A 27,599-nucleotide genomic window follows, 5' to 3' on the forward strand; every position below is an offset into this window, starting at 1 on the left:
AACCTAGTTTCCCTGGCTCATCCTTGTTTACTGATTGAGCTGGAACCACCTTCCCACTAAGTGATCCTGACAGCTGCAGCAAACACTTTCTATCCCAGCTATATGATCACATCCAGAGATCCTCTATACCAGGCCTGTCAAACTGGAGGTCTGCGGGCTGGATACGTCACCACCCTGGCTCCGCAAAGGCAAAAAAGTTGCAATCTGGCCTGTGACGCGATCGAGTTTGATACCCGGGCTCTATACCAGAGATCTCCAACCTTGGTCCCTTTAAGACTTGTGGACTTCAACACCCAGAGTTCCTCAGCCAGCTTTGCTGGCTGAGGGACTCTGGGAGTTGAAGTCCACAAGTCCTAAAGGGACCAAGGTTGGAGACCCTTGCTCTGTACTTTCTCTGATCCCTCAATAACATCTGCATAATCCCTTCAACCTACTTCTAAGACCAACGTCCATAGCCTACCATCAATATATATCCCCATCTGCCACCACTGGAAAGGAAGGAAGGACAGAGAAAAAAAATGTCAAGCTGTTATGGGTTCTTACTAGAGACAAAATAGGCAACCAATGATTTTTCTCACCTCAAAGTTTGTAAGGAACACAACTATGCCTTTTGTATAGGTTTCTTCTACTAGTATTATTAGATACATCCACTTGAAGGGATGGAGATTATACAAGTGGATCTGCTTACTTTTATGTTATGTTATACAGTATATCACAGCAGAGATGGTATTCAGCAGGTTCTGACCAGTTCTGGAGAACCGGTAGCAGAAATTTTGAGTAGTTTGGAGAACTGGTAAATACTACCTCTGACTGGCCCTGCCCCCATCTATTCTTTGTGTCCTGAGTCCCAGCTGATCGGGAAGAAATGGGGATTAGTGCTCACCTTTAAAGCGCTCCATGGCTTAGGACCAGGCTATTTACGAGACCGCCTTCTGCCACCGATAGCCTCCCAACAACCTGTGCGCTCCCACAGAGTGGGCCTGCTCTGGGTGCCATCAGCCAAACAGTGTCGGCTGGTGGCCCCCAGGGGGAGAGCCTTCTCTGTGGCAGCACCGACCCTATGGAATGAGTTACCTCCAGGGCTACGTCAACTTCCCGACCTCCGAACCTTCAAGCGGGAACTGAAGACTCTATTATTCAATCTGGCGGGACTAGCCTAAGTGTTTTAACTTAATTTTAATGTATTAATCTATTTATAATTTTAAATTTTAAGGGTTTATATCGGTTATGACCGTTTTAGTTAATTTGGCCTGTTAAATATTTTGCTTTAAATGTATTTTAAATTTGGGATTTATATTGTGTATTTATGTGTTTTAAATAAGGCTGTACACCGCCCTGAGTCCTTCGGGAGAAGGGCGGTATAGAAATTTAATTAATAAATAAATAAAATAAATAAATTTTGCAGTAACCTTCCCCTGGAGTAGGTAGGGAATGGAGATTTTACGGTATCCTTCCCCTGCCATGCCAACCAAGCTATGCCATGCCACGTGCACGAAGCCACGCCCACAGAACCGGTAGTAAAAAATTTTGAATCCCACCATTGTATCACAGGCTATTATAGTGTGATAAACATAAGTAGTCCTTTATTTAAAACCATTTAATCAGTGACGACTCAAGGTTTCAAGAAGCCCTGGTGCGCAATGGTTAGAATGCGGTATTGAAGGCAAACTCTGCCTGCAGCCTGGAGTTTGATTTGGAAGGGGCTCAAGGTTGACTCAGTCTTGCATCCTTCCAAGGTTGGTAAAATGAGGACCCAGACTGTTGGTGGCAATATTCTGACACTGTAAATCACCCAGAGAGGGCTGTAAATTACTATAGGGCTGTATATAAGTCTAGTGCTTTTGCTTTTCAATATTCAATAGCACTGAAAAAAGTGACTTGCAACTGGTCCTCATACTTACAACCATGGTAGTGTCTTTATGGTCACGTGATCCAAATTTGCACACTGTGCAACCGGCATGTATTTATGATGGTTGCAGCAGCCCAGGATCATGTGTTTGCCATTTGTGACCTTCCCAGCAGACTTCCGACAAGCAAATGGGAAAAGCTGAATTCACTTAATTACCATATGAACATATGTGGTAAAAAAAGATTGTAAAATTGTATGCAACTTACTTAACAACCACCCTACTTAGCAACAGAAGATCCCATCCCAATTGTGGTTGTAAGTCAAGGACTATCTTTACTTTACAGTAGTGATAACACACAAAAATGTTTAAAAAATGCACAAGTAGAACATAATGTGCCCTCATTAATAAGCCACATTAACATGACTTATATGAAGAAAAACAAATGATCAGGGAATGGATTTCTGAATTCCCACTATATGTTTACTTTTTAATGAAGTGTTTGGCTATTTTCTGATTTTAAATTCAAGTAGGGCACTTCCTGCATTGTTCAGTATGATTTTCCTGTTTGTTTATTCTCTATGGACAGCCTGAAGGTTGTTGCGAAATGACTGACACAAAAGCAATTGATTTAAATGTGAATCTCAGTTTCATTTCCTTTCCTCCAGGCACAGTTTAACATTAAATGAATCAGTCTTCCATTTGCTTTGCAAGCCGAAGCATTTTGTTTGTGGAAACCAAGTGAAGTCCAAGATTTTTGAATCTTTACATTTTTGAAAGATCAGAACTATCAGAAATTACAGAAAATTTCCTGTCTCCCAAATATGAGGAAAGAGGATGACAAATAACTTCATTTGAATAGCCGAAAATACCAAATACTCTGCAATGTGTATTTATTAAAGAAGGATTACTTATTTTCTATATTCTATGCCTGAGTTTTCTTATTCCTAGGATTTTTCTGGAAGATTAAAAATATCAATGCAGATTAAAAAAATAGTGTTTTACTATCTTACTCTACAACAAGTTATTTACTCAGAATTCTGTACATTCTATCAGGGGAATCTGTTTAGACTACCTAGCAAATTAAACACAACTAATTTACTATCACATTTTAGCACTGGAGGACGAAATTCGTGACTGTATTTAAGAATTTTTTTTTTAGCTAGCATGTTTAATTAATGCTTATTAACTGCATAGCAGACAACCACAAATGAAAGCTCTATATAGAACCTCTTCTGCAAAAATGATTACTTTTATGCATTGCTGTGATGAATTTAGAGAAGATCCCACAGCTGGGGTAAACTTGTTGTTTGTCTGCTACTTCATTCATTTTCTATTCTTTGGTAAGTAAGCAAAAAGGCATTTTCTCTTTCAATAATGTGGCATGATATACAAAGAAGAATTAAAACAACAGAATTCAAATATTGTGCTAACCCATAATGCGATTCGATTTTGACTTTATAAATTATGCATACCCTGTCATTATAAACCATGGTTTATAATTTAGCATATAGTACAGATTTAGCCAATTGCAAATTAATTAATAATAGTTAAAATAACCTATGAATTAACACTATGCATGAATCGTCTCTTTGAAAAGTTCAGTACTTTTACATATTCCTCTTGTTACTGCTATTGCACCAGTTAAGACCAATGCATGCAATATTGTTGAATCAGAAACATCAAATTCTTCTCTCTCAATTTAATCCAACTTTTTATTATACTGTAGGCTTTTATTTTAATTTTGTAATTGTGTTACTTTTTAATGGTTTGTGTTTCCTTTCACCTTCAAAAGCCACCTTCAAAGAGGAAATGAATGAAAGCAGAAGGAATTGTTCCATATACCCAGACTGTGAAGTAGAATAGAACTTCACTTTAGGTTCAAAGGAAAGAGAAAGATGGTTATTGCTGTGATGAAAATAGGAGAAAGGAGTAATTATGAAGTAATAAAGGAAGGAAAAAAATTGAATAAATAAATAGCAGTTTCCGCTTTTTCAAGTCTCTTGCCTGTAAGTCTACCACCCATGCAGTTTAGGTGATGAAGAGGAACACTTCTATTCTGTTGCTTACTTATCAGTTTGCCTAAAATAATATTTTAAAAACTTATATATTTTTTTAATTTATATTTTTATTACTTATTAATTACCTATGAAGAGGGACGCGGATGGCTTAGTGGGTAAGATGCTGAGCTTGTCGATCGAAAGGTCAGCAGTTCAGCGGTTTGAATCCCTAGTGCTGTATAATGGGGTGAGTTCCCGTTACTTGTCCCAGCTTCTGCCAACGTAGCAGTTTGAAAGCACGTAAAAAATGCAAGTAGAAAAATAGGGACCAACTTTGGTGGGAAGGTAACAGCGTTCCGTGCACCTTTGGCATTGTCATGCCGGCCACATGACCACAGAGACGTCTTCGGACAGCGCTGGCTTTTCGGCTTTGAAACGGAGATGAGCACTGCCCCCTAGAGTCGGGAATGACTAGCACGTATGTGCGAGGGGAACCTTTACCTTTAATTACCTATGAAAAGAATGACTGCTCTAAATTTCCTATTCATCATTTTCAATCTTAGTTTGCTTTCCATTCCAAGTTAAAAATGTTCTAATGATCTCTTAATTTACCTTTCTCAGAGTGAAATATCTCCAACAATGTATTTGGACCAGGCATGGATAATCTTCATGGTTTTTTGTTATTATAATTCAAATTAAAAATAATTAAACAGTTCACATATTATATTAAGCCATATTGTGATTTCTCCATTTATGACTTGCATGTTGTGTAAATATGTGCAAACATAGTTTCTTTGACTATTCTCTTGGAAAACGCAGTGATGCAAATTGCCACATACTACTTATGGACAGTACAGATAGTCCTCAACTTACGACCACTATAGAGCCCCAGATTTTTGTTTCTAAGTGAGAAATTTGTTCGAGTTTTGCCCCATTTTATGGCTTTTCTTGCTATGTTTGTTGAGTGAATCATTGCAGTTATTAAATTCAAACATTATGGGTGCTTCATCACTGGAGGTTCTTAAGAAGAGACTGGACAGTCACTTGTCTGAAATAGGATCTTCTGCTTGAGTAGGGGGCTGGACTAGAAGACCTTCAAGGTCCCTTCCAGCTCTATTCTGATTTTGAAATCAGTAACACCATTCTTAAATGTATCTGGCTTTCCCATTGACTTTGCTTGTCAGATGGTGGAAAATGAACACATGACCCTGGGACACTGCAATCACTATATGAACCAGTTATCAAGGATCTGACTTTTGATCACATGACCATGGGGATGCAATAGTCACAAGTGTGAAAAATGGTCACAAGTCACTTTTTTTAGTGCCATTGTAACTTTGAATGGTCACTAAATGAACTCTTGTAAATTGAGGACTGCCTGCATTTGGTTTTAAAAATAGTATCCTATAAATGTTGAACTAATGGCAAACCACTTTCAAAAAAACCTTGCTGAGAAAACTCCAGGAACTTTTTTTGTGTAGTCCCAGGAATCAAAAAGGCACAACCCCACCCCCCATGCTAGAATTCCACACAGAGCACTATTTAAACAATCACATTTTAGTGGGCTGTGAGAACCCAGTCAGTAATTGGATTTATCCAATATAAATGGTAATTCCAACATAATATGGTTTGGCGTTTCACATTAATCCTGAAAATTGGATGGACTACACCATGGTTATGTTACTCCCAAGTAATCATGTTTGACTGATTCCTCAAAAGTTTCGCTCTTTCGACACCAAGGGTTCTTCGTTCCCACTTAACCGCCACACCCTGAGCAAGCAGGTGCGGCTCCTCTGCTCGGAAGCCTCTTGAACAGCTGGTGAAATGACGCGCCACCCTACAAGGCCGGATATGCAAATCTCGGCCATGATGTAACACCTCAACCACGCCCCGACGACGTAACTACCCAGAAAGAGCTGGCACTGAACCACAAATGCCCTCTCCGCTCTCCTTCTCAGACTCTTGCTTGCCATAGAGATGCGCATTGCCGGTTCCAGAGCGTCGCAAACAAGAACCCGGAAGTCCGCTTCGGATTAGTGGAGTTCTATAACGCTCTATGGTGGGGGGAGGGGAAGGCGGAAAGAAACAACATAATTCTTTCCCCCCCCCCCCACCACCGTTAATAGTTGAAGAATGGCGCAAACGGAGTGAGTGGTTTCTCTTTAAGGGCTCTCTGGGCGTGAGGGAAGAGGCGTGGAGGTGGGAATTCCTGTCGGGACTGAGGAGAGGGGGAGGGGGGTGTCAACGGTGGCAGATTTGCGATGGGTGAAAGAAAGAAGGGCGTGAGGGGGAAACCTACGCCGGGCCCTTGAGGTGGGGGCCGCCTTTAATGGAACCGCCGCCTCCCCACGGAGCAGTCACTCTCCTTTCATATCATTCCTGCCACCTGGGCCTTTCCAGATAGGGGAGGTTTACGATCCCACCAAGCAGGTGACTTCTTTGGTATGCTGACATACATACGGCTCTCCTGACACCTCGGCTGTCATTGCTGGGCTGGCTGGTGAGGGACGGAGTCGAACCCGTCTGAAGAACTCCTGATTGGGGAAGGCTGGGGTGCGTGTGTGGGGGAGGGGAGATGCCTAATGTCCCCTTTTATTCGTATCTATTTCATGTATTCATAATTTATACTTATATCTTGTTATCTAATACATGCTTGACAAAATAAACGAATGAATGAATGAATAAAATAAAATATAAACAAGAAGTTGAAAGGCTGTAGAGATTCTCAGTCATCTAGGTCATGGTTGTCCCAAAGGTGCTTTTTTTCTTTTCAGGAGGCAACTGGATTTTCTGGTTTTTTCTTTTGAAGACGTTTCACTTCTCATCCAAGAAGCTTCTTCAGCTTCGACAGCAGGGGTGAAATGCTCCGGGTTCGGACCAGATCACCTGATCCAGTAGCGATGGTGGCGGGTGGTTCAGAGAATCGGTAGCAAAAATCCCTGCCTCCCCCATGCCCAGCTGAGCCGCATAATCATCAGAGGGTTTTTTTAAAAAAACTTTTAAAAGCATTTTTTCTTTGGCCGAAAAAATGCTTTTAAAAGTAAAAAAAAAAGGCTCAGTGCGGCTCAGCTGGGATCATCAGAGCCTTTTAAAAGCATTTTTTCTACAACCTCTTTGAAGAAGATGTAGAAAATGCTTTTAAAAGGCTCCTCTGACAATCCCAGCTGAGTTGCATAATCGTCAAGAGCATTTTTTTTAAAGGCAAAAAAAATGCTTTTAAAAGAAAAGAAAAGCCTCTGACGATCAGGCAACTCAGCTGGGATCACCAGAGGTGCCTTTTAAAAGAATGTTTTTACAATCTCTTCGGCCGAAGAGGTTGTAGAAAACATGTTTTTAAAAGTAAAAAAAAAAAAAAGTTGGCCACCCCCACCCGGTCACATTACCCCCCTACCAAGCCACACCCACTGAACCGGTAGTAACATATTTTACATTTCACCACTGCTCTACAGGATGGTGGGGAATGGAAGGATTTACATTCCTTGCAGACAGCTGGCCCCCAGGGGAAGAGCCTTCTCTGTGGGGGCACCTACCTTATGGAACGAACTGCCTCTGGGGCTATGCCTCCTTCCTGACCTCCGGGCCTTTAAGCGCGAGCTCAAGACTTTTTTGTTTCAACGAGCAGGGTTGGCCTAAGAGTAATTTTTAATTGAGTGGTTTTATTACTTGTTATTTTAATATTCGGCCTTATGGTTTCAGATTTTTAAATTTCAAATATTGTGTTTTAATTTTTGTATATGTCTTTTTAACTTGGCTGTAAACCGCCCTGAGTCTTCGGAGAAGGGCGGTATAGAAATGTAAATAATAAATAAATAAATAAATTTGCATCTTTTTAGAGGGTCTTTGAAGCACTTGGACTTTATCTGTGTCCTCAGGGTCACCTGAAGTAGTGCTCCTGGTTCCTGTAGTCTGCAATTTTTTTCCGTCTGGAAATCCATCCCTATTCCCACACTATTTAAAGGGTGTTCATCCCAAATTGTATAGCTAAAAGTCTGTAGAGATTCTCAGTCATCCAGATCATGGTTGTCCCAAAGGTGCTTTTTTTTTTTTTCAGGAGGCAACTGAATTTTTCAGAAGTCCAGTTGCCTCCTGAAAAAAAGCACCTTTGGGACAAGAAGTTGAAAGGTGACTTCAGTGTTGGAGGTGTGGAAGGCTGAGACAAGTTCAGACAATTTCCAGGAAATGTAGAAGTTAATCTACTGGTACCTATAGAGATTCTCAGTCAAAAAGATGCTTTTTGTTCAAGAGGCAACTAGACTTTCTGGTTCTTTTTCTTTGAAAACATTTCGCTTCTCATTCAAGAAGCTTCTTCAGCTCTGATGTCCAATTGCTTCTTGAAAAAACATCTTTGGGTTAAACTGTTGATACTGTTTAAACACATATATGAGAGCCAATTTGGTCTTGTGGTTATGTCAGCAGGTTAGAAAGCAGGAGACTGTGAGCCTTAGCTATCTGTGAAAGCCAACTGGGTGACCTTGGGCCAGTCACACACTTTCTCATGGGGTGGTTGTGGGGCAAATAGGAACAGTTATTGAGTTATTTGTAAAAACAATAAATGCTGGCTACAAATAAATATTGACCATGATATGATAATTATAGGGAAGCGGTGACTCAGGGGCTAATATGCTGAGCTTGTCGATCGAAAGGTTGGCAGTTCAGCGGTTCGAATCCCTAGTCCTGTGTAATGGGGTGAGCTCCCTTACTTCTCCCAGCTTCTGCCAATCTAGCAGTTCGAAAGCACGTAAAAAATGCTAGAAAAAATAGGGACCACCTTTGGTGGGAAGGTAACAGCATACCGTGCGCCTTTGGCATTTAGTCATGCCGGCCACAATACCACGGAGACATCTTCAGACAGCGCTGGTTCTTCAGCTTTGAAACGGAGATGAGCACCGCCCCTTGAGCCGGGAACGACTAGCACTTAAGTATGAGGGGAACCTTTATCTTACTTTATGATAATTATTTGTAAGCAGAGCAACCTAAGTAGAAGAGGAAAGATATATTGCCAGGTTATGAAAAGAAAGTTGCAATGAAACTTACAGGTTGCAATGATAATTAAAAGAATAACATCCTTTTTTGGATATCAGTGCAAGAATCAGTGCAAGAATTATAGCATTACTTCAGACTTTGCATTAGTGCAAAAATATGAATGAACACAATTGGTCTTACATGAAATGTTTCCCTCATTTTTTATTGTTAAAGAATACTTGATTTTCTCATGAGCACATGGTTTTCTACTCTTTACTGCAGTAAAGCAACTTCTCCTTATATAAATTTATTAAAAATTTTAAACAAACTATAAAAACCAACATAAACTAAAACACAAGAAAAAGAAAACAAATATAAGAGTGCAGAAAGAAAAGATAAAAATAGAAATTTCTGATTTCCTTAGCAGCAAATAAAAATACGATTGCAAAGTAATTTCTTACTCTAGGATTACCAAAAAAACAAAACAAAAAAACCCCTCACTTTTTTTAATTCATTTTTTTCCTAATCATCAAAACCACGTGTCCCAAGTGCATTTTTCTGGTTCATGCAAAAAGGCTATAATAAAGGGTTTATAGTGAGCCATAAATGTAAATACTATCTTTTCTTTAATCAAGAAGTTCAATTTAGACATCTCTGCAAATTCTATCATGATCACCAACCATTCCTTTATTTTTGGTATTGTATTATATAACATAATACTTCTGTTAGCCTTCTATTTCATACGGACATCCACTCTTTCATTCAAGCTAGACAGCAGACAGCAAAGTATAATTTCCAAACTGATAGATTCAATCCTCTTTCTTGTGCATCTTGTAACACCTTGTATTTAAGATTTCTTCTTCCATGAATGAGACTTCTGAGTGAGCTGAAAAAGGGGGCCCTGATTTAAGGAGTCAATTTATTAAAGTTAATATAATGAGGTTATTTTAACAAATAGAGAGATACTATGTACTTGTGTCCAATATTATTTCTTCCAAATCAGTTTTGAAGTGTGCATAGCTATAATAACTATCCCATAGCTATTACTGATAATCTAGAACACTAATATAATATGCACCATCCATTCATCCTGAAGAAGTTGAGTCTCTTAGGCACTCTTTGTTTCTTTTAGAATCTAGATTATATACTTGTAGGTGTCTTTATCTTTATTTTTACTTCTATTTTGCCTTGATGTCTTTACTCTTAAAAGCAGCAAATGTTCCTTCAGGTACTGTAGTCTTCACACAGTTATTTTAACCATTTTATTGCAATAGTTTCCCAAGAGATTTTGGAGTCACAGTATTTATACTGCAATTATCCAAGACCTATACTAAAGCACAGTTCTTTTCAGACAGGTTAATGTTAGGCAGTTGTTTCTTAAATAACAGTTTTTCCAAGTGTTCTGTGTTTTAGACATTGTTTTTATTTTTAGTCCTGTTTCTATGCAGTCTGACTTGGGTTTGCATTCCCTTTACAGCTTCCCAAATGTGACCCATGATGTATTCAATTTCACCCTTCATACCACCCTGGCCCTCACCACAAAACTAGTGCTTCCTACACCTGCCAAACCAATCCTCCCAGTGCAAACTGGTGTCCAGGCTCAACAGGAAGAACAGTCGAGTGGCATGACTATATTCTTTAGTCTCCTTGTACTAGGTAATCTCTTATTAATTACTTTTGATAGCAATCATGGAAAAATGAAAGTTGTGAAACACAATTCCAGTTATGCTTTCTGATCTGTATTGCTAGTATGAAGAAAAAGTGGAATGGAAGAGTTGATGTTGTTGTTTTAATTTCCAGGATGGAAGGAAGCAGATGTGAACATTAGCTTTCTTCTTTCTGAAATAAAATTTGCATACCTTTTTACTCATGCAGGGTGAGGCAGTGACTCAGTGGTTAAGACACTGGGCTTGTTGGCTGGAAAGCTGCAGCCCAGGTTTGAGATCTGAGCACCACATGACAGGGTGAGCTCCTGTCCTTGCCTCAGCTCCTGTCAACCTAGTAATTCAAAAGCATGCAAATTTGAGTAGATAAATAGATATTGTAATAGTGTTTCTTGACATCATGCTGACCACAAGATCATGGAAATGTCATCGGGCAGAGCTGGCTCAATGGCCTTGAAACGGAGATGAGCATTACCCCTTATAATGCTTATAAGAGCCATAGTAGCGCAGTGGTTAGAGTGCAGTACTGCAGGCTACTTCTGCTGATCACCAGCTGCTAGCAGTTTGACAGATCAAATCTCACCAGGCTCATGGTTGACTCAGCCTTCCATCCTTCCGAGATGGGTAAAATGAGGACCCAGATTGTTGGGAGCAATATGCTGACTCTGTAAATCACTTAGAGAGGGCTGTAAAGCACTGTGAAGGGTATATAAGTCTTAAGTGCTATTGCTATTATTGTCAGCAATGACCAGCAGGGTAAATCCACAGGAACTCCTTTACCTTATTGCTTATGCATGTAAGTAAGTAGCAGGAACATCACATTTTACATGGTTAGAGCAGGGAAAGAAAACACTTTGGGAGTGTTTTTTTTTTCTTTCATTTTACTCATTAGGATAAAGGTGTGAATTTGAGAGGATTATGCCATATGAATAAGTATACTCATAAATTTCCAGAAAGCTTTTTTGGCAGGGTGGGGGCTATTTGAGAATTGCAACTTTTTCTAAGAGTTTTGATTTCCCCCTTAAAAATGATGGAAAACTGTACTGTCAGTGTTCATTTGTGTTGCCAGAATGGGATATGAGTAATCAAATCGGATATGAAATAAGCAATTCAGAAATTACATGTGGCTCATAAGTGATCTATACCTTGTGTAATGTGTCAAATTCCCCATCCTGGAGATTTTGGCAAATGTTATCTCTGGTTTGCTAAATGTTTACAGATTCTTGATGATTTTGTCTGTCACAAACCACTCTGTGTGCCCATTGGTCTTAGTGCATTATATGAAGGTTCGAGTTCAGTCTTCTGGAAATAGCATCATAGCACAATTAACTAAAAGTAACCTGTGCCACATTGGCTTCTCGAACTATTTAGCAAACTACTATGGCTGCACATGAAAGTAGCTGATTACAAGCTGCGTTCTTGTAAAAAATATTTACATTTACATGAAAATATAAATATTTTAAGATGAGGTATAATGTGTAAGTGCAGTTAAAGGCTGCGTTCTCCTTTTGGTTTAGCCATGTTGTGTAAAATTTGTAAATCATTAATTAGGATTTAATATAGTATGTAGATTCAGCCAATTGTGATTTATTTAGCAAGGTTATGTTTAATGACAAGATAACTTTCCTAATGAAGATACAAAATTCACAGTCCTGAACTTTTAATTACAATAAAAAATATTATATTACTATTAGAGTCATTTTCTTCCTAACTGTACCTTACCAATTTTTAAACAAAGAAAAAAAGGTGAGTTAAAAATATAACAACAACAATTGTTAGGGGTGGAACTATTATGACAAGAAGCACTGGTGATATTTTTAAAAATCTGCAAAAAATATCGAGGAATGGTAATTAATAGGATCAGTTCTTACATTTTAAAAATATTCTGAAGATAATTTAGTAATTTTTGTAAGGCAGATTTAGGTCATTAAGAATTTTAGACAGCCTGTTGGGGTGTCTATTTCAGGTTCTTGGTATAAAGAAGATGAGTTTCAAGAAGTATCTTTAACCCTTTTTCTAGGTTGGACTAATCACAGCTTAAGTGTTCTAACAAGAAAGATCCCTATAAGAATATAAATGCATTACAAAGCTCTTCTGAGTTGTAATGTAATTGCTTTTTTGTGCATCTCTCAATGTGAAAGAAAAGTTTATATCATTTTTTAGAAACGTTATTGTTAAAAGAATTAGTTGAAGAAGATTAGAACGGGATCACTGCCAGTTTGAACTATGTGAGCGTTCTAAAATTAATGATCTTTCCAGGAAAGTTACTATGTGAGTCTGTATGTTTACATTGATGCTCTGTATGTTTATGGTAGCTTCTACAAAACAAAATACACAGGAATGCCCTGTATAAATTAATCGTTTATAAAAATTCCATTATAAAAACAGAGAGAATTGTGCGTAGCCTGAATGCAGCAGGTCAGTGCTCCAAACCCATGTTGCTTATTGAATTACCATAATTTTGAAAGAAAATTGCTTCATGTTTTATTCAACCATGACAGTGTGTAACCTGAGTACATAGCTATATTTTTACTTAATTAAATCCTGCAATTGGTTCCTCAGTTCCAGACTTAAAATTAAAGGGTGTTGTACCATCACTGCACTTGGAATGTAAAGGCATATTTCTTTTGTTTTTCCTTGAACTTTCTGTTGCAGGAGGAATTATCTGATTTAACTTTATCCCTACTCCTTGGGAACCGAAGGTGACTTCTTTTTGAGGAAATATGTCTAGAAATATAGAGTGAGCTTCTTCATAATATGCAATTGCGTAATCTGACATAGCTGACATAGAAAAAATTGTTCCCAGGAATGGGATCCATTAAAGCAAATCCATTAAATTTTGGGGGTGAGTTTTTAAGAGCCCCAAGTGTGAAAATACTGTCAGGTTCCGTAAAGACTGGAAAAATAAACCTCATTACGCAAAAGCAGTAACCAAGTCTGTTTTCCTGATATCGGTATTAACTGACCACCTTAAATTGTTACAGAAAGGAATCTTTGTTGGAGCTGACGCTCTGTGCTCCCTATCACCTTTTAATCAGCATACAGCTCCACCCAGTGCAATCACTCAATTATCCAATTACTCCATATCCTCCCTCTCCCTCCCCAATCCATCACAAGCCACTTCAGTTGTTCCGGTTGCTCCGTCTTTCCTTAAAGTGATAAGGTTGATAAACTGCTTCAGTGCAAGATCCTGACGTCATCTAGCATGTGGCTGGGAAGTCGAAGTGAGAGGCATGCCTCGGGGCTGATGACCCAGGAGAGCAGGCACATAGTAAGGGTCGTCGGCAAAAGTGTGCAGCAGTGGAATGGCGATCCCCACACAAATGGCGGCCCCAAGAAACTGTCGCAGGACTGGGGCTGACATGTGGCCCCCTCTACCATGGAAATGGTGTCTAAAACATAGGAACAAAAGAAAGCGCTTTAAGACAATAGATGCCCTGGCTTGTCTGGGTATCGATGGTGGTACTTGGCAACAAGCCGTCGGGCGGTCACATCACCGTCCTGAACCCATGAAGCCTCGGACCAGGGATACCCTTTCCACAAAATGAGGTATTGTAGGACTCCTCCCCCATGCAGTCTGGTGTCTAATATTTCTTCTATCTCATATTGTAGGCCACTGTTCACAGGAGGCAGTGGTACATCTGGGACCCCTCTTATCTGTTCTGATTTTACAGGTCTCAGCAGGCCACAATGAAAAAGAGGATGTGTTTTCCCTAATAATTGGGGTAGCCGCAGCCTAACAGTTACTGGATTTATAATCTGTTCAATGGCAAATGGGCCTATAAACTTGGGAAGGCCTAAATTCTATTTGGTTGATAGGTAGACCCTCTGATCAACTTGGAAGGGTGGATGAGGTTGTCGTTTCCTATCCTTTGTCTCTTATATTTTCTAGCAGACCATCGGAGCGCTTCCTTTACAATTGGCCAGATACTCTGGGTTTGCTCCACCCACTTTTGAACTCCCACATCTGTAGGATCCATCCGGGAATATTCGGGTATCGGAACAAACTCCCTACCTGTAGCCACCCGGAAGGGAGTAAACCGCGTACTACTATGTATGGCATTGTTATAGGCAATCTTGGCATATGGAAGGAGGTCGGCCCAATCATCCTGTCCATGTCTTATGTAACAGCGCAAGTATCGTGCAATCATGGCATTTGTCTGTCCCGCAGCCCCATTGGTTGCCGGGTGGAAAGCCAAACTCAACCCTTGCGTTGACCTAACTCTGGTTAAGAAGTCCAGACCAACTTAATATTTGAAAAGCATTAAATGAAATATTTAAAGCTAAAGAAAAAAAGGAGATGATCTTGTGAAAGAAAGTGATGTATGTATGTATGTATGTATGTATGTATGTATAACACAAAGATATTTTTCCTTTTCACATTTGGCATCATGAACTAAATTCCTAAGTATGGTAAAATTATTTTGAAAACAGGCAATTCTACCATCCCCACATCCTCCTGACAGTCGTTTTGTACCAACGTGTTACCTCTATATAGGTAGTGCTCGACTTACAACCACAATTGAGCCTAAAAGACAATTGTTAAGTGAGTTTTGCCCCATTTTACAGGCTTTCTTGCCACAGTTGTTAAGTGAATCACTGCAGTTGTTAGTAACACTGTTAAGTAAATCTGGCTTCCACACTGACTTTCCTTATCAGAAATTTGCAAAAGGTGACCCAAGGACACTGCAACCGTCATAAATATGAGTCAGTTGCCAAGCGTCTGAATTTTGATCATAGGACCATGGGGATGCAGCATGGTTGTTAAGTGTAAAAAATGGTCATGTCACTTTTTTCAGTGCTGTTGTAACTTTGAACGGTCACTAAACATAGTGTAATAAGTTCATAAAATATGTCACAACAAAATAAGTTCCTTGTACAGATGCTAGTTTGATGGGGTGAGAGTTTTGGAGGAGAATGTCTTTGGGTCAGCGTTGACCCTTGGCAACTGCTTGCATGAGTCTGGGCAGTTTTCTGGGCAAAAGTTATGGAAGTAGTCTGCCATTGGTTTTTTGTTTTTTTTTACATTTATACCCCGCCCTTCTCCGAAGACTCAGGGCGGCTTACAATTTATAAGGCAATAGTCTCATTCTATTTGTATATTTTTTACAAAGTCAACTTATTGCCCCCCCAACAATCTGGGTCCTCATTTTACCTACCTTATAAAGGGTGGAAGGCTGAGTCAACCTTGGGCCGGGCTCGAACCTGCAGTAATTGCAGGCTTTGTGTTCTAATAACAGGCTTCTCTATTGCCTCTATTGCCTGAGCTATCCCGGCCCCTAGGGCTGAGAGACAGACCCAAGGCTCCATATCTGGCTTTGTGCATAAGGCAGGACTAGAACTCCTGGTCTCTCTGGTTCTACTGATGCCGTCGTCATTACCCCAAACTGACATTATCTATGATTATCACCAACCCCTTCTCTCCCTTCCTACAATTTTTATGTCAATTCAGCCCAAATAAAATTCCAAAGTATAGGAGCGGCTATATTGAAATACGCAGAGAAAGTAAGATGCAGAAAAATGTTATCCTAGTACTCAAAAGAGTTTGTTGTTATTCAAGCTCCAGGGTTGACAACTTGCAAATGGGTTGGTAGATGTTGACTGCAGAATGTGTCTCAGCAATGACTCTTTACTATTTGTGGTGAAGGGGCAAATAGTAAAAAAAATACTGTAAACAAGCAGTGATTAAGAAAGCATCAATAAAGCACATACCTTTCCAATTCAATCCATGACAGCACTAGGTTGGGCATGAAACTATAGGAGCCCCTGACAACAGTGCAGACAATAAAGTTGGAGTTGTATTAGCCATCTGGTTCATGATGAGACTATTTCCTGGAAACTTTTATTTAAACCAGCTAATACACTTGGTAAATTTAGTCCAAATTAAAGCTGAACAGGCTGCTTTTGAAACAATGGCAAAAAAAAAGGGGCTAGGAAATCTTGTTTTTGATGGTACATTATTATACCTTGAGGTCCAGTGCTTGTGGGAAAGCACTTCGGCATAGAAAACATTGTATGGCTTCCCCCTTTGCCAAATGACTTATTAAAGACAAGACCTAGACACTTTCCTAAAAAAAATATTGATGAAGAGAAATAGATATCAAAATAACCTCTAAAATAATCGGTGTTCTAGATAAACATGGCTGCTTGGGTAATCTCTTTCTCTCTTTTGGCACTTTTTTTCTTGTTGAATGAGTCTTTCTCACTTGACTGTTGTGTCACTTGTCACAGTAATGTCACATGCTATGTCCAATAATATCTTCTACAGTACTAAACGGAGCCCCCATTATCTCATGAGACCTGGGTTGTGCTTGTCTTGGGACAGGATGTTGTGGTTTGATTGTTGAATAAATGTTATTAGATTTTTCTTGCTGAGAGTTGTCCAGATTCTGTGCCACGTCCAATTTCCCCCAAATGGTCTCAGTGTGTGATTTTATGCTATGCATCGTCCTGTGCTATGCAAGAGCAGCTTTGGCCATTATAGACATGTCAGAAGAAGTTATATCTCAACTGGGATTTGGTTTCTTTTCTTTTCTTTTTATTCACGCTGTTAACAGTTCTGGATAAGGCCTTTTTGAAGAAGCCTGGCTAGAATGGCCTAGTCTCTTTTGACAAATTCATCAAATATTTTAATAACTTGCATTTTTATCTAAGTTTACTAAATTTACTCATTAGAATACTCCCTGCTTTTCTCTTTTTTGCAGAGTTTTGCAGACTTTCTTACAACCCCTTTCCTTCCCCCCAACATTTTGGTGAATATTGGTTGCTTTTTGGTTTACTGTTACTAGCATGAAGCTGCTATTGATTTGGATGCCCTGCAAGTTTTGAATTCTAAAACATTTTTGGATTAAAACGAATATTTATTGTTTCTACTGCTACTTATGAAATGGATCCATTGTCTACATGTGCTGTTTATAAGATGGAACTCTTTGTTAGCTAAAAATGTTGACAGAGCAGAAATAGAAAACTATTTCTATTTGCCGAAGATAAGTAAAAAGATTTGGGGTTTTTTTGTTTGAGAAGAGGTGTACCTTTTAGCAAGTGTCCATTTCTTTGTGGGATGGTTTGTTTACCAAATAAGAGAAGCTAAAAAGGAGAATTTGTTCTCAAATCTAAATAGGAGAGCCTATTTCCTGGAAGTTAACGTCCTCCAAAATAAACTAGTACTTACCTTCTGATATATGTGATTAGGATAGGGTGTAATTCGTTTAGGTAAAATCCAGTGCATAGTTGGTCTTTACCATACTAGGATGCTCTCTGGATAAAATAACTCTTCATGTGTTGGACATTTTTTCCCAGTTTATTGGGAGAAAAAGTGGCTTCTTCTTTGATTGGGTTATGGCTGTGGTTACCTGATATGCTTTTTATATTTAAAATATAAAACTTTTGAATGTGTGTTGTTTTATCTTCTCATAAAAATGCTTTTCTGAAAGTTGATATAAAACCTTTTGAGCCTTCATTTTTCATTTTTCTCATTTGTGTACCACATTCAGATTTGAATCAATTGGATAGAAGTAACAACTGTATCCATGTATATCAGAATGAAATATATCACAAGAATGCTGTGAAAATAAATGCGATACACAGGTAGTCCTTGAGTTACAACACTTCATTTAGTGACCATTTAAAGTTCCAACAGCACTGAAAAAAAGTGATTTATAACTATTTTTCACACTTATGACCTTTGAAGCATCCCCATAATCATGTGGTTAAAATTCAGACACTTGGCAAATGGTTCATACTTATAATAGTTGCCGCATCTCAAAATCACATGATCACCTTTTGCAACCTACTGACAAGCAAAGTCTACGGGGAAGCAGTCATTCACTTAACAATTGTGGCAAGGAAGGTCGTAAAATGGGGCAAAACTCACTTAACAAATGTCTCCCTTAACAACAGAAATTTTGGACTCAATTGTGGTCGTTAATCAAGGACTACCTATAATGCTAACAGAGTAACATTTGCAAGTAAGATTACTGCATTTTACTGAGTAAAATTATTTTCTGAAAATGTTATTAATTTATTTAACAAATTTTTATAGCCATCCAACTCTCAGATAGGTGACTCTGAGCAGCTTACAACATTTAAAAAATCTGTCATATAATTTAATTTACTAATTTATCAACTGCAGAGATACACTTAACAAGTTTGGCAAAACAAAAAAAAGGTGTAAAATGGGGCACCATTCACTTAGTAAATGTTTCACTTAGCAACAGAAATTTTGGGCTCAATTGTGGTCGTAAGTCAAGGACTACCTGTACATCTAATGGAAACATGAAAAAGGGCCTTGTCAGGGGTAGTCCATTCTTTATGGAACATCATTCCTCCAAGGTACGATTACCCTCCCAGCTTGTTGCTTTTTCTGAAAGACCCTAAAACCGTGGTTTCATCAGCAGGCTTGGGGACCGCAAATGGAGATGGAATTGACCAAGTTGCTGATTTCACAGTCTTATGATTTCACTGTTTTATGGGGATATTTTAAATGGGTTATTATATGACGCAGTGGCTCAGTGGCTAAGACACTGAGCTTGTCGATTAGAAAGTTTGGCAGTTCGAATCCCTAGTGCTGCGTAATGGAGTGAGCTTCCATTACTTGCCCCAGCTTTTGCCAACCTAGCAGTTCGAAAGCATGTAAAAATGCAAGTAGAAAAATAGGGACCACTTCAGTGGGAAGGTAACAGTGCTCCGAGCGCCTTCGGCATTTAGTCATGCCGGCCACATGACCACGGAATCGTCATCAGACAGTGCTGGCTCTTTGGCTTAGAAACAGAGATGAGCACTACCCCCTAGAGTTGGGAACAACCAGCATGTATGTGTGAGAGGAACCCTTACCTTTACCTTTAACATACTGTAATTGTAAGAGCCTTTATCATGAGTGGTGAAATTCTTGCAACATTAAATTTTGGAGAATCCTTTGTAGCATAAAAAAAACCCCACAATGCTACATGCACAAGAATAATTACAACATTTCACAACTGGGTAGATGCTTGCCTATGTTACTTGTGTTGATGTTATTGTATAGTCCTTGAGATTTGTTACCACATGTCTACAGGAAAATGAATGAGTAACTTTCATATTGTTATGTGCTCACAAAATATTAAGAAATATTGGCTAGAGGCATTTCACAGTATTCAGTTGTATTAATTCAGTGGGAAAATTCTCAGAAGCAATAAGATGAAGCTTTAGGTTAAGACATTTTTTTAAAAAAATAATCCAATTATCTATAGAAAAGTAAATAGATCAGGTAGTGGATGACCATACAACTGATCTGACAATTAATTTACTTATGTTTCTTAATATGAAAGATGGGATAGTTGGTTAAACAGTTAAAATTTGCCAACTTTTTAAAAACATATATAAATACAGAGCAATCCCTGCTCCCTTCTAGCACTGATGTTGGTATCTAGTTTGGTAATGCAATATCTGCAAGAAAGCATCCAAGTTCAGAGAGCATCAAGGAGCCCACAACAGAGACCATACTGGAGGAGATAATCTGGAAACAGGTGTTTTTATGGTTCACCATGTGCATTATGGCAAATGTTTTGCTACAGGAGCTCCAACAGATTCTCATAATAACAAATGTGCCCGCTGATCTAAAAAAGATTGGCTGCTTCTGATCTATATATCTCATTTTTAGTCATGCTACTTTCTTCAGTGTTTACATGGAAGACAATCTGTTGTCCTGGATTGTTAATTAAAAATATAACAGATTGCAAGATTTTACACAGTTTTTATAATAAGATACGTAGTTTTGGATCCTAGAATTTCTTGCCCAAATGGTAGAAGTTAGGTTCTTCCTCCTAGCAGCTAACTGCTCCTACCTCAATAGGAGCCGGTATTGTTCTTTTCTGCACATTTCTTTGTGAACTGTTCTAGAATAATCCTAGAAGTGGCTTTTCCCAAATATAATACGTTATGTGAAAGAATTGTTTGGATCAAAGCCATCAATGTTTCTTCTATCCAAAACTGACATGAAGCTGACAGTGACCATGTTATATTGTTTTTGATCAGAACTCATAGAACAATGTGCTTGTAAGCCCATATAAAATATTAAAAAGTTATTATAGATAGCATTTAACTAACTGGCTCTCTTTTAGAAATGTTCAACTTTTTCCAAGCTTCATATTTTAAATTCAAAGGATAATGGCAGAGTTTGTTTGATTAAGAATTTTGTTGTTAAATATTCTAAATATTGTCTGCTTTCTCTTCAGCTATTTGCATCATATTGGTGCATTTATTGATAAGATACAGACTGCATTTCTTGCCAGAGAGTGTTGCTGTTGTTTCTCTAGGTAAGTACTGATAGTTATTTTGAAAAATTATACTGTTCTGTTTGAATAAATGTCAGTCACTGGTATTTAATCCAAGGTTTACTTTTTTTGGTTATTTGCCTTTATAATACATTTCCTTTGTAAGATTCAACACAGTGTAAGTAGTTCCCCCTCCCCCCACACCCCATAGAAAAATCCTGTGAAGTTCACTAGTGTGAAGAGGAAAAATATATGATTGGATCCAAGTCAATTCATTAAACAATTTATGAGACAGATTTATATAGCCAGGACATGGGTGACTGTGAAAAGGACAGTCACTGATTATCATGACTGAACAAGGATTTTAACTTACATCCCTCAGGTTGAAGTTTCTTTAATCATGATGATTGTACATATTTGTTTTAAGAGAGTGAAGGATGCAGATTATTATTGTGCAAGGAAGAATGACAATATCCAAAACCCTCTTAGTAGATCTGGCACTGCTGTTGGCAGTTTCAACATCTTCTCTGCTTGAGGTAGATCAGAGCTGTGAAATATATACCGTAATCTTGAGCGTTCTGGGACTCTTTTTTACCGTGCCTAATAAGTGACTGATACTCTGAGAGCTGTCATAGGAGCATTTTGCTTTGCTATTTTAGAATTGGGATGGAAGAGCATCTCCCCAGCTGAGTCTGAGCATTATTTCTCCTCATCCTATATGATTTACATTTTTTTTTTGAAATCTAGATATTGGCCGATAATTCTCATTGTCATCAACCAGTGTGACTATTAGCTAAACTATTGCACATGATGGATGGTATTGACCAACAGATATCAAAGTAATCAGATTGGTCTTAGCTGGTCTTTGAGAACCCTAACATTAGTAGCAAACAGAAAGCCATCCCTTTCTGGGTTATGGTTGTTGTTCCAGCCATTGTGCAGATTGTTCCTATAAATATATGAACAGCTGTGCTACATTTCTAGGGTATCAGCAGGAAAAAGTATAAAATTTGGTAACTTGCATCATAAACAGTATGTATGCTCCCACTTATGACTGTATGACTGTAAACTTGTTGCTGGTATCCTTAAGATTTATATTGACTGTTTCCCTATAACTATCATTAAGTGTTGTACCTTATGATTCTTGACGAATGTATCTTTTCTTTTATGTACACCAAGAGCGCATGCACCAAGACAAATTCCTTGTGTGTCCAATCAGACTTGGCCAATAAAGAATTCTATTCTATTCTATTCTATTCTATTCTATTCTATTCTATTCTATTCTATTCTATTCTATTCTATTCTATTCTATTCTATTCTATTCTATTCTATTCTTGGAGGCAGACAGAATTCTTATGTACAGAACTCACACAGTGAACTAAAGAATTTATGATGAGATAAACTTGTGGTCCTTTCTCCCCCTCATTTGTGATTAGGTAAATATATTAATTCTCTTAAGTTGAGCTCAACTCCTCATGCCTGGCTGGTTATTTTTGGGACTTTCCAGGCTAGCTTACAGTCTGGAATTTTGTAATAGTCTCCCGTCCAAGTACATTTAAACTCAACTCTATTTAGTTTATAAGCATGGACAGAATAGTTAGGTACAGTATTTACTGCTTGGTGGAACTAAAGATGACTATGAATCAGTCTTGGCTCGTGTGGACACCATGGATACTCTGTTTTGGGGGTTTTTTTGGCCACAATATGGAAGTGATTTGCCATTGCTGGTCTTCTGGCAGAGAGAAATGGGCCAATATTAAAAAACATAGAATGAAACTGGTTTAAATGTAATCCACAAAATGTAATCCACATTACATTTTGTAATCTACAGTCTGAATTCTTTACTATCTCCTTGAGATGTTGTAGTGGCACTCTTGTGCTACTCCAGAGCCCTTCAAAGAAAATTATGTAGAGCCACGGGGGCGCAGTGGTTAGAGTGCAGTACTGCAGGCTACGTCTGCTGATCACTGGCTGCCAGCAGTTTGGTAGATAGAATCTCACCAGGCTCAGCCTTCCATCCTTCCGAGGTGGATAAAATCAGGACCCAGATTGTTGGGGGCAATATGCTGACTCTGTAAACCGCTTAGAGAGGGCTGTAAAAGCACTATGAAGCGGTATATAAATGCTATTGCAATTGCTGTTGTCAAAAGGTGGGAATGCAAATAAGTTAAAAGGTAATGTTAGCAGTTTTGTTTCCAGGGAAGAGCAAAATAAGCATGATCATGATTCCACATGATCCTGATGAATCACCTGCTTGTCCCATAGTTTGGTTGGATACATAGAAATAGTTGTTACAATTAACAACATTATTGTGTCATCGATATATGTGCCTTTTCTTCCTCTTTATATAAATCCCGTTCTCCCAAGACCTTGCTATAAACATTGTAACTGTTTTGAGGACAGTTTTAATAACAGGAAAGGGAAATCACTTACATGAATATGGTCATGGTAGTGTCATACCAGTTTTCCCTTGAATTGGAAACAGCATAACTGAAGCTAGCTTCTTCACTTCGTTTTGTAATCAAAATAAAAAGCTCAAAATTAAAATTCTGAGATTCCTTCTCTGTTGCTGGACAGAGGTCCAGATAACAAGCTTGCTAGCCTCAGGAAAGGCCCTGAAAACGTGACTGTTCCCTCAATCACTAAGGCATGAGCCATCAGTGTATGTTAATATGGGCAAGGTGAATTTTGACCCTAGCAACTATAGGTATTTGTATGTGATTTCCTCCCTCCCTTATTTATTTCCTTATTTCCCTATTTACTTTTCATATTCCTCGGTTGTTTTTGTTGTCAGTTGCCTAAAGTTACAAAACAATTGCTGTGTATATGCAATAAATAAATAAATAAATAAATGCTAAGTACTTTAGTTGCCCAACTCGAAGGGTTGTGAAATTGTTCTTTGATATGAGAGCAGGTAATAACAACTGTAGAGCTGTTTTCAGTTTCCTGTTCTGGTCTCTCAGCAGATTGGATCTCTTATTAATAACATCAAGAAATGGTGTAGGGTCTCCTGCTTAGGTGGAGGGGGTTGGACTAGATGACCTATAAGGTCCCTTCCAACTCTGTTAATCTGTTAAAGACAGATAGGATAAGCCCAGATGTCAGAGCTTTATGAGATAATTGCAGGCATAATGAGGATGAGAAGGAAGGACCACTGTTTGAGACTATGCTTATTTTTAGATGACACATATGCAGTGGCTTTTACAACTTTCAATTATCACATGAACAGATGAATTGTTCTTTGTCTATTTTTTTCTTTTTAGGTATCTTGATGGGGGCAGTTATAAAAATTATAGAATCTCAAAAGCTGGCCAACTGGAAGGTATATCAGCAATTTTTACAATACATTTATCATATAATTGATGCCATATTTATTTTAAATAATTCAGCTTGAATGCCCAACTCCAAATTAATATTCTTTTCTTCATTGCTAAAGGAGGAAGAATTTTTTAAAACGTCTCAGTTCAATAAGATGTACAAATGGCTAGTTGGTAATTCTAGGAGTTATAATCCAACACATAGATCACATCAGAGATAGCCGGCATAATTATAATCATACAATTGAGCTCTATTCTGCCATGAAAACAGGATGCCTAATAAACATTGTGAAATGGAGTATGACTCTTTCAAATTTCACAAAGTCCTTTCCCAGGGACTCACCGATCACTCAGTTTTTATTGAGAATTTTGGGGGGAGCATTTTCTCCTTTGCACTTTTAGTTAATCCTAAAATGTTTTCGAATTTTTATAAAACAGATTTCCTAAGCTACCAAGAGGCAACCTGCAGTCAGCAATACTCCTTTAGCAATCTCATGGACTGAACAAGGACAGCATTTTCAGACTAATTTAGGGGACTTAAGAATTAAGAAGGGAAGGATTAAGATTTGTTTTACTTGTGGTAGGTTAAGAGGGAAAATAAGTATATTTAGTCCTTTAAAGCCCACCAAAATGTGAGAAAGAACCAAAATCCACCCTAGTCACGTTCAATTAAAAACTGCATTCTGAACAATCAAAAGACCTGCCCTATTAGATATTTGAATTCCAGGACCCCTAATTTTAAATATAGAATTTTAGATTCTTCATGCCAGAGGGTGATACTTAATAATAATACATTACTTCACTATGTTATCCTTGTTATCATGTTGCCTGTTTTGACAGTTCATTCTTTGAGGTTTCTCAGTTCTTCCCCCTTCTATTTTCTTCCAAGTGCAACCCTGTGAGATGGGTTGGATTGAGAGAGAATAACTGTCACAAGATCACCCAGCTGGCTATCATGCCTAAAGTGGGACTAGTGAAGAAGACGACGACCAGCAACAAGATGAATGGGGTGAATTAAAATAGCAATGGAAGACTTAAATGACTAGGTTAAGAACAGATTATCCTGGAGAAAATCTATCTGTATGATGACTAGGAATCAACACTCATTTGGTGCCACATACTGTAATAAAATGTTCCTATTTTTTATTAGAGTGCTGGATTTACCTTTGTTCCAATATGATATTATTTCCTTTCTCATATATCTCATAATTCCTTCATCTTTTTTTGCAGGAAGAAGAAATGTTTCGTCCTAATATGTTTTTTCTTCTTTTACTTCCGCCGATTATATTTGAATCTGGGTATTCATTGCACAAAGTGAGTTTTTTTGGGGGGGTTGTTCGTTACAATGATTTGTATACAGCCTACTCAAGGTTAATTACAATAGTAGAACAAGGAGAAAATAATATTGCAAAATCCACCAACCAGAAACAATACTACATTTCATTAAAATTTTAAAACATCTAAAACACTTAAAAGCTTAGGAATTAATGGAAATCATTGATGTTGCCCAAATCATTGATGGACCAATACATGCCAGGCTTGCCCTTTATATTTGGTTTCTGTGGTTAGCCAGAATGAGTTTGAATGTGTCATTCCTGAAGAAGTGGAAAGGGATATTGAAATTACAAACCGGGCAACTTTTTATTAGACCCACACTTTCCCTAGCTGCTGAAGACCACACATAGGGTGCCATGGTTGGGTCCATTCAGTAATGGAAAGAAATTATCAGAGATAGCCAGTTTATGGAAAGGCCCAATTGGCATGCTGAGTCTGTCTTCTGGAGCAGCATTTTCCCAGAAGTTCATATTGTTTCTTTTCTTATTTTTAAAGGCCGTTCAATGTATGGTTTTTCCCCCACTCCCAGGTCTTGGATTAGAGTGGGTGGTAAAACTCTTACAGTTTTTTTTCCCTGGATGGTTTTCTCTTCTTGGGGGCGTGGGGGATAGAGAATCAGTCCCTTCTTTTCTGCTTTGGTTTTTATTATTGGTTTATTCTGCCCAGCTTTGTCATTGAGTAGGGCAACTTTATTAAACAAGAAAGAAGAAAGCAAAGGTGAGCCTCAAAGATAGTAATGTCCCTGGATCTGAAAGTCCAGTTTGTTCATGCCAGGTATTTATGATTTACCAATATTTAGAGAAGGATGAGGAAATGCTTCCTGTGCTTCTCCAATCCATGTATTTATTTATTAAATTAATTTTTTTATCCTAATTATGTGGTGTACAATATTAATTTTTACATTTGCTTGGATTCAGGACCTGATACTGATTGCAGGTGATTTTTGGTTTATAGCCTTTTCAAAACTCTCTCTTGTTATATCTCTCTTGCATTTTCTTATTTTAGGGGAACTTCTTCCAAAACATAGGCTCCATCACCTTGTTTTCTGTAATTGGGACAGCTATTTCAGCTTTCATAGTTGGCGGAGGAATTTACTTTCTTGGTCAGGTAAGAATGTGCATGGAGAACTTTGCATGCATGAACTTCATTGTGGTGTGGAATGCTCTCCAGAAATTAAGGATGTAGAATGGGAATTTAACCGATGACAGAAATATTTGCAATAGGAGAATAGCTGGAATAATTGGTAAAGGTAAATGAATATATCCATTTTGATTTCTCCCAATACTTTTCCCATTCCAAGTTTCTTTCAATTTCTTCATTGCTGCATTCCTTTTTTAAAAATAAAATAAAATAATTGAATGCATTTTCCTATGCGTTTCTCCTAACAGAGGAGTGAACTCATCACTGGCAAAAGGAATTCCTCTTAGCCTACTGCCTTCCTTTATCCTCTATTTAGAGCAGATTAGGCAACATGGAATCAGGGAATGAAGAAGAAAGAGAAACACTTTTGTATGGTTAGGAAGTCTATTCATGTAGTGTTGGAACTGAAAATTTCCTGTATGGATTTTGTATATGGATTTCCTAGCACACACATTCTTTGCAAGCAACTTTACCTAATGCATTTTTAATGTTACCCTTATGAAAATCTCCATCTTTTGCATCTTTCTTCTAATATACACTTTTGTAATGGTATTTTTATTGGAGAATCCCTTCGTAAGAGCTTAAACATATATGCAAAAGCTAATAACAAAATACAATTATTTTTAGATCAAAGCAATGTTTTGAGAGCCAGTTTGGTGTAGTAATTAAGGCACCAGGCTCGGAAACGAGATATTGTTCTAGTCATGCTTTATGGATGAAGCCAGCTGGGTGACCTAAGGGCCAGCCTTTTTCATCTCTAGGAAGAAAGCCATGGCAAACCATTTCCAAAATCTTATTTATTTTATTTGTATTTATTTAGTTTGTCAAACATGTACAAGATAACAGGTATAAGTATAAACATGGTCCTGAGTATATGAAATGAGTACAAATAAATGGGGACAATAGGACAGGGACAGTAGGCACACTGGTGTGCTTAGCAAGTCCCCTTTAAGGTCATTTTAGGAATGGGCTGAGGTCCACGGTAGACAGTTTAAGGTTGAAGCTGTGGGGGTTTGAAGATGTAACAACGGAGTCAGGTAGAGCATTCCAGGTGTTGACCACTCTGTTGCTGAAGTCGTATTTT

General features: G+C 38.2%; 1 protein-coding gene across 5 annotated transcripts in view; it reads left to right on the forward strand.

Moving 5' to 3' along the window:
• Positions 1-5,801: 5,801 nt before the first annotated feature.
• Positions 5,802-27,599, forward strand: part of SLC9A8 (solute carrier family 9 member A8) — a 56,974-nt gene continuing 35,176 nt past the window's right edge. The window contains exons 1-7 of one of the 5 annotated variants that reach the window (XM_058178163.1): positions 5,916-5,994; positions 6,622-6,741; positions 10,287-10,465; positions 20,685-20,765; positions 23,987-24,045; positions 25,271-25,354; positions 26,381-26,482. In XM_058178163.1, coding sequence (XP_058034146.1) covers positions 5,981-5,994; positions 6,622-6,741; positions 10,287-10,465; positions 20,685-20,765; positions 23,987-24,045; positions 25,271-25,354; positions 26,381-26,482 — 639 coding nt within the window. In that variant the 5' untranslated portion in view covers positions 5,916-5,980. Of the gene's footprint in view, positions 5,995-6,621; positions 6,742-7,972; positions 8,767-10,286; positions 10,466-17,966; positions 18,061-20,684; positions 20,766-23,986; positions 24,046-25,270; positions 25,355-26,380; positions 26,483-27,599 lie in introns of those variants that run through there. The other 4 variants (XM_058178167.1, XM_058178164.1, XM_058178166.1 and 1 more) reach the window with 4 other exon arrangements.

Source organism: Ahaetulla prasina, chromosome 3 (assembly GCF_028640845.1).
Source record: "Ahaetulla prasina isolate Xishuangbanna chromosome 3, ASM2864084v1, whole genome shotgun sequence".
NCBI lineage: Eukaryota > Metazoa > Chordata > Lepidosauria > Squamata > Colubridae > Ahaetulla > Ahaetulla prasina.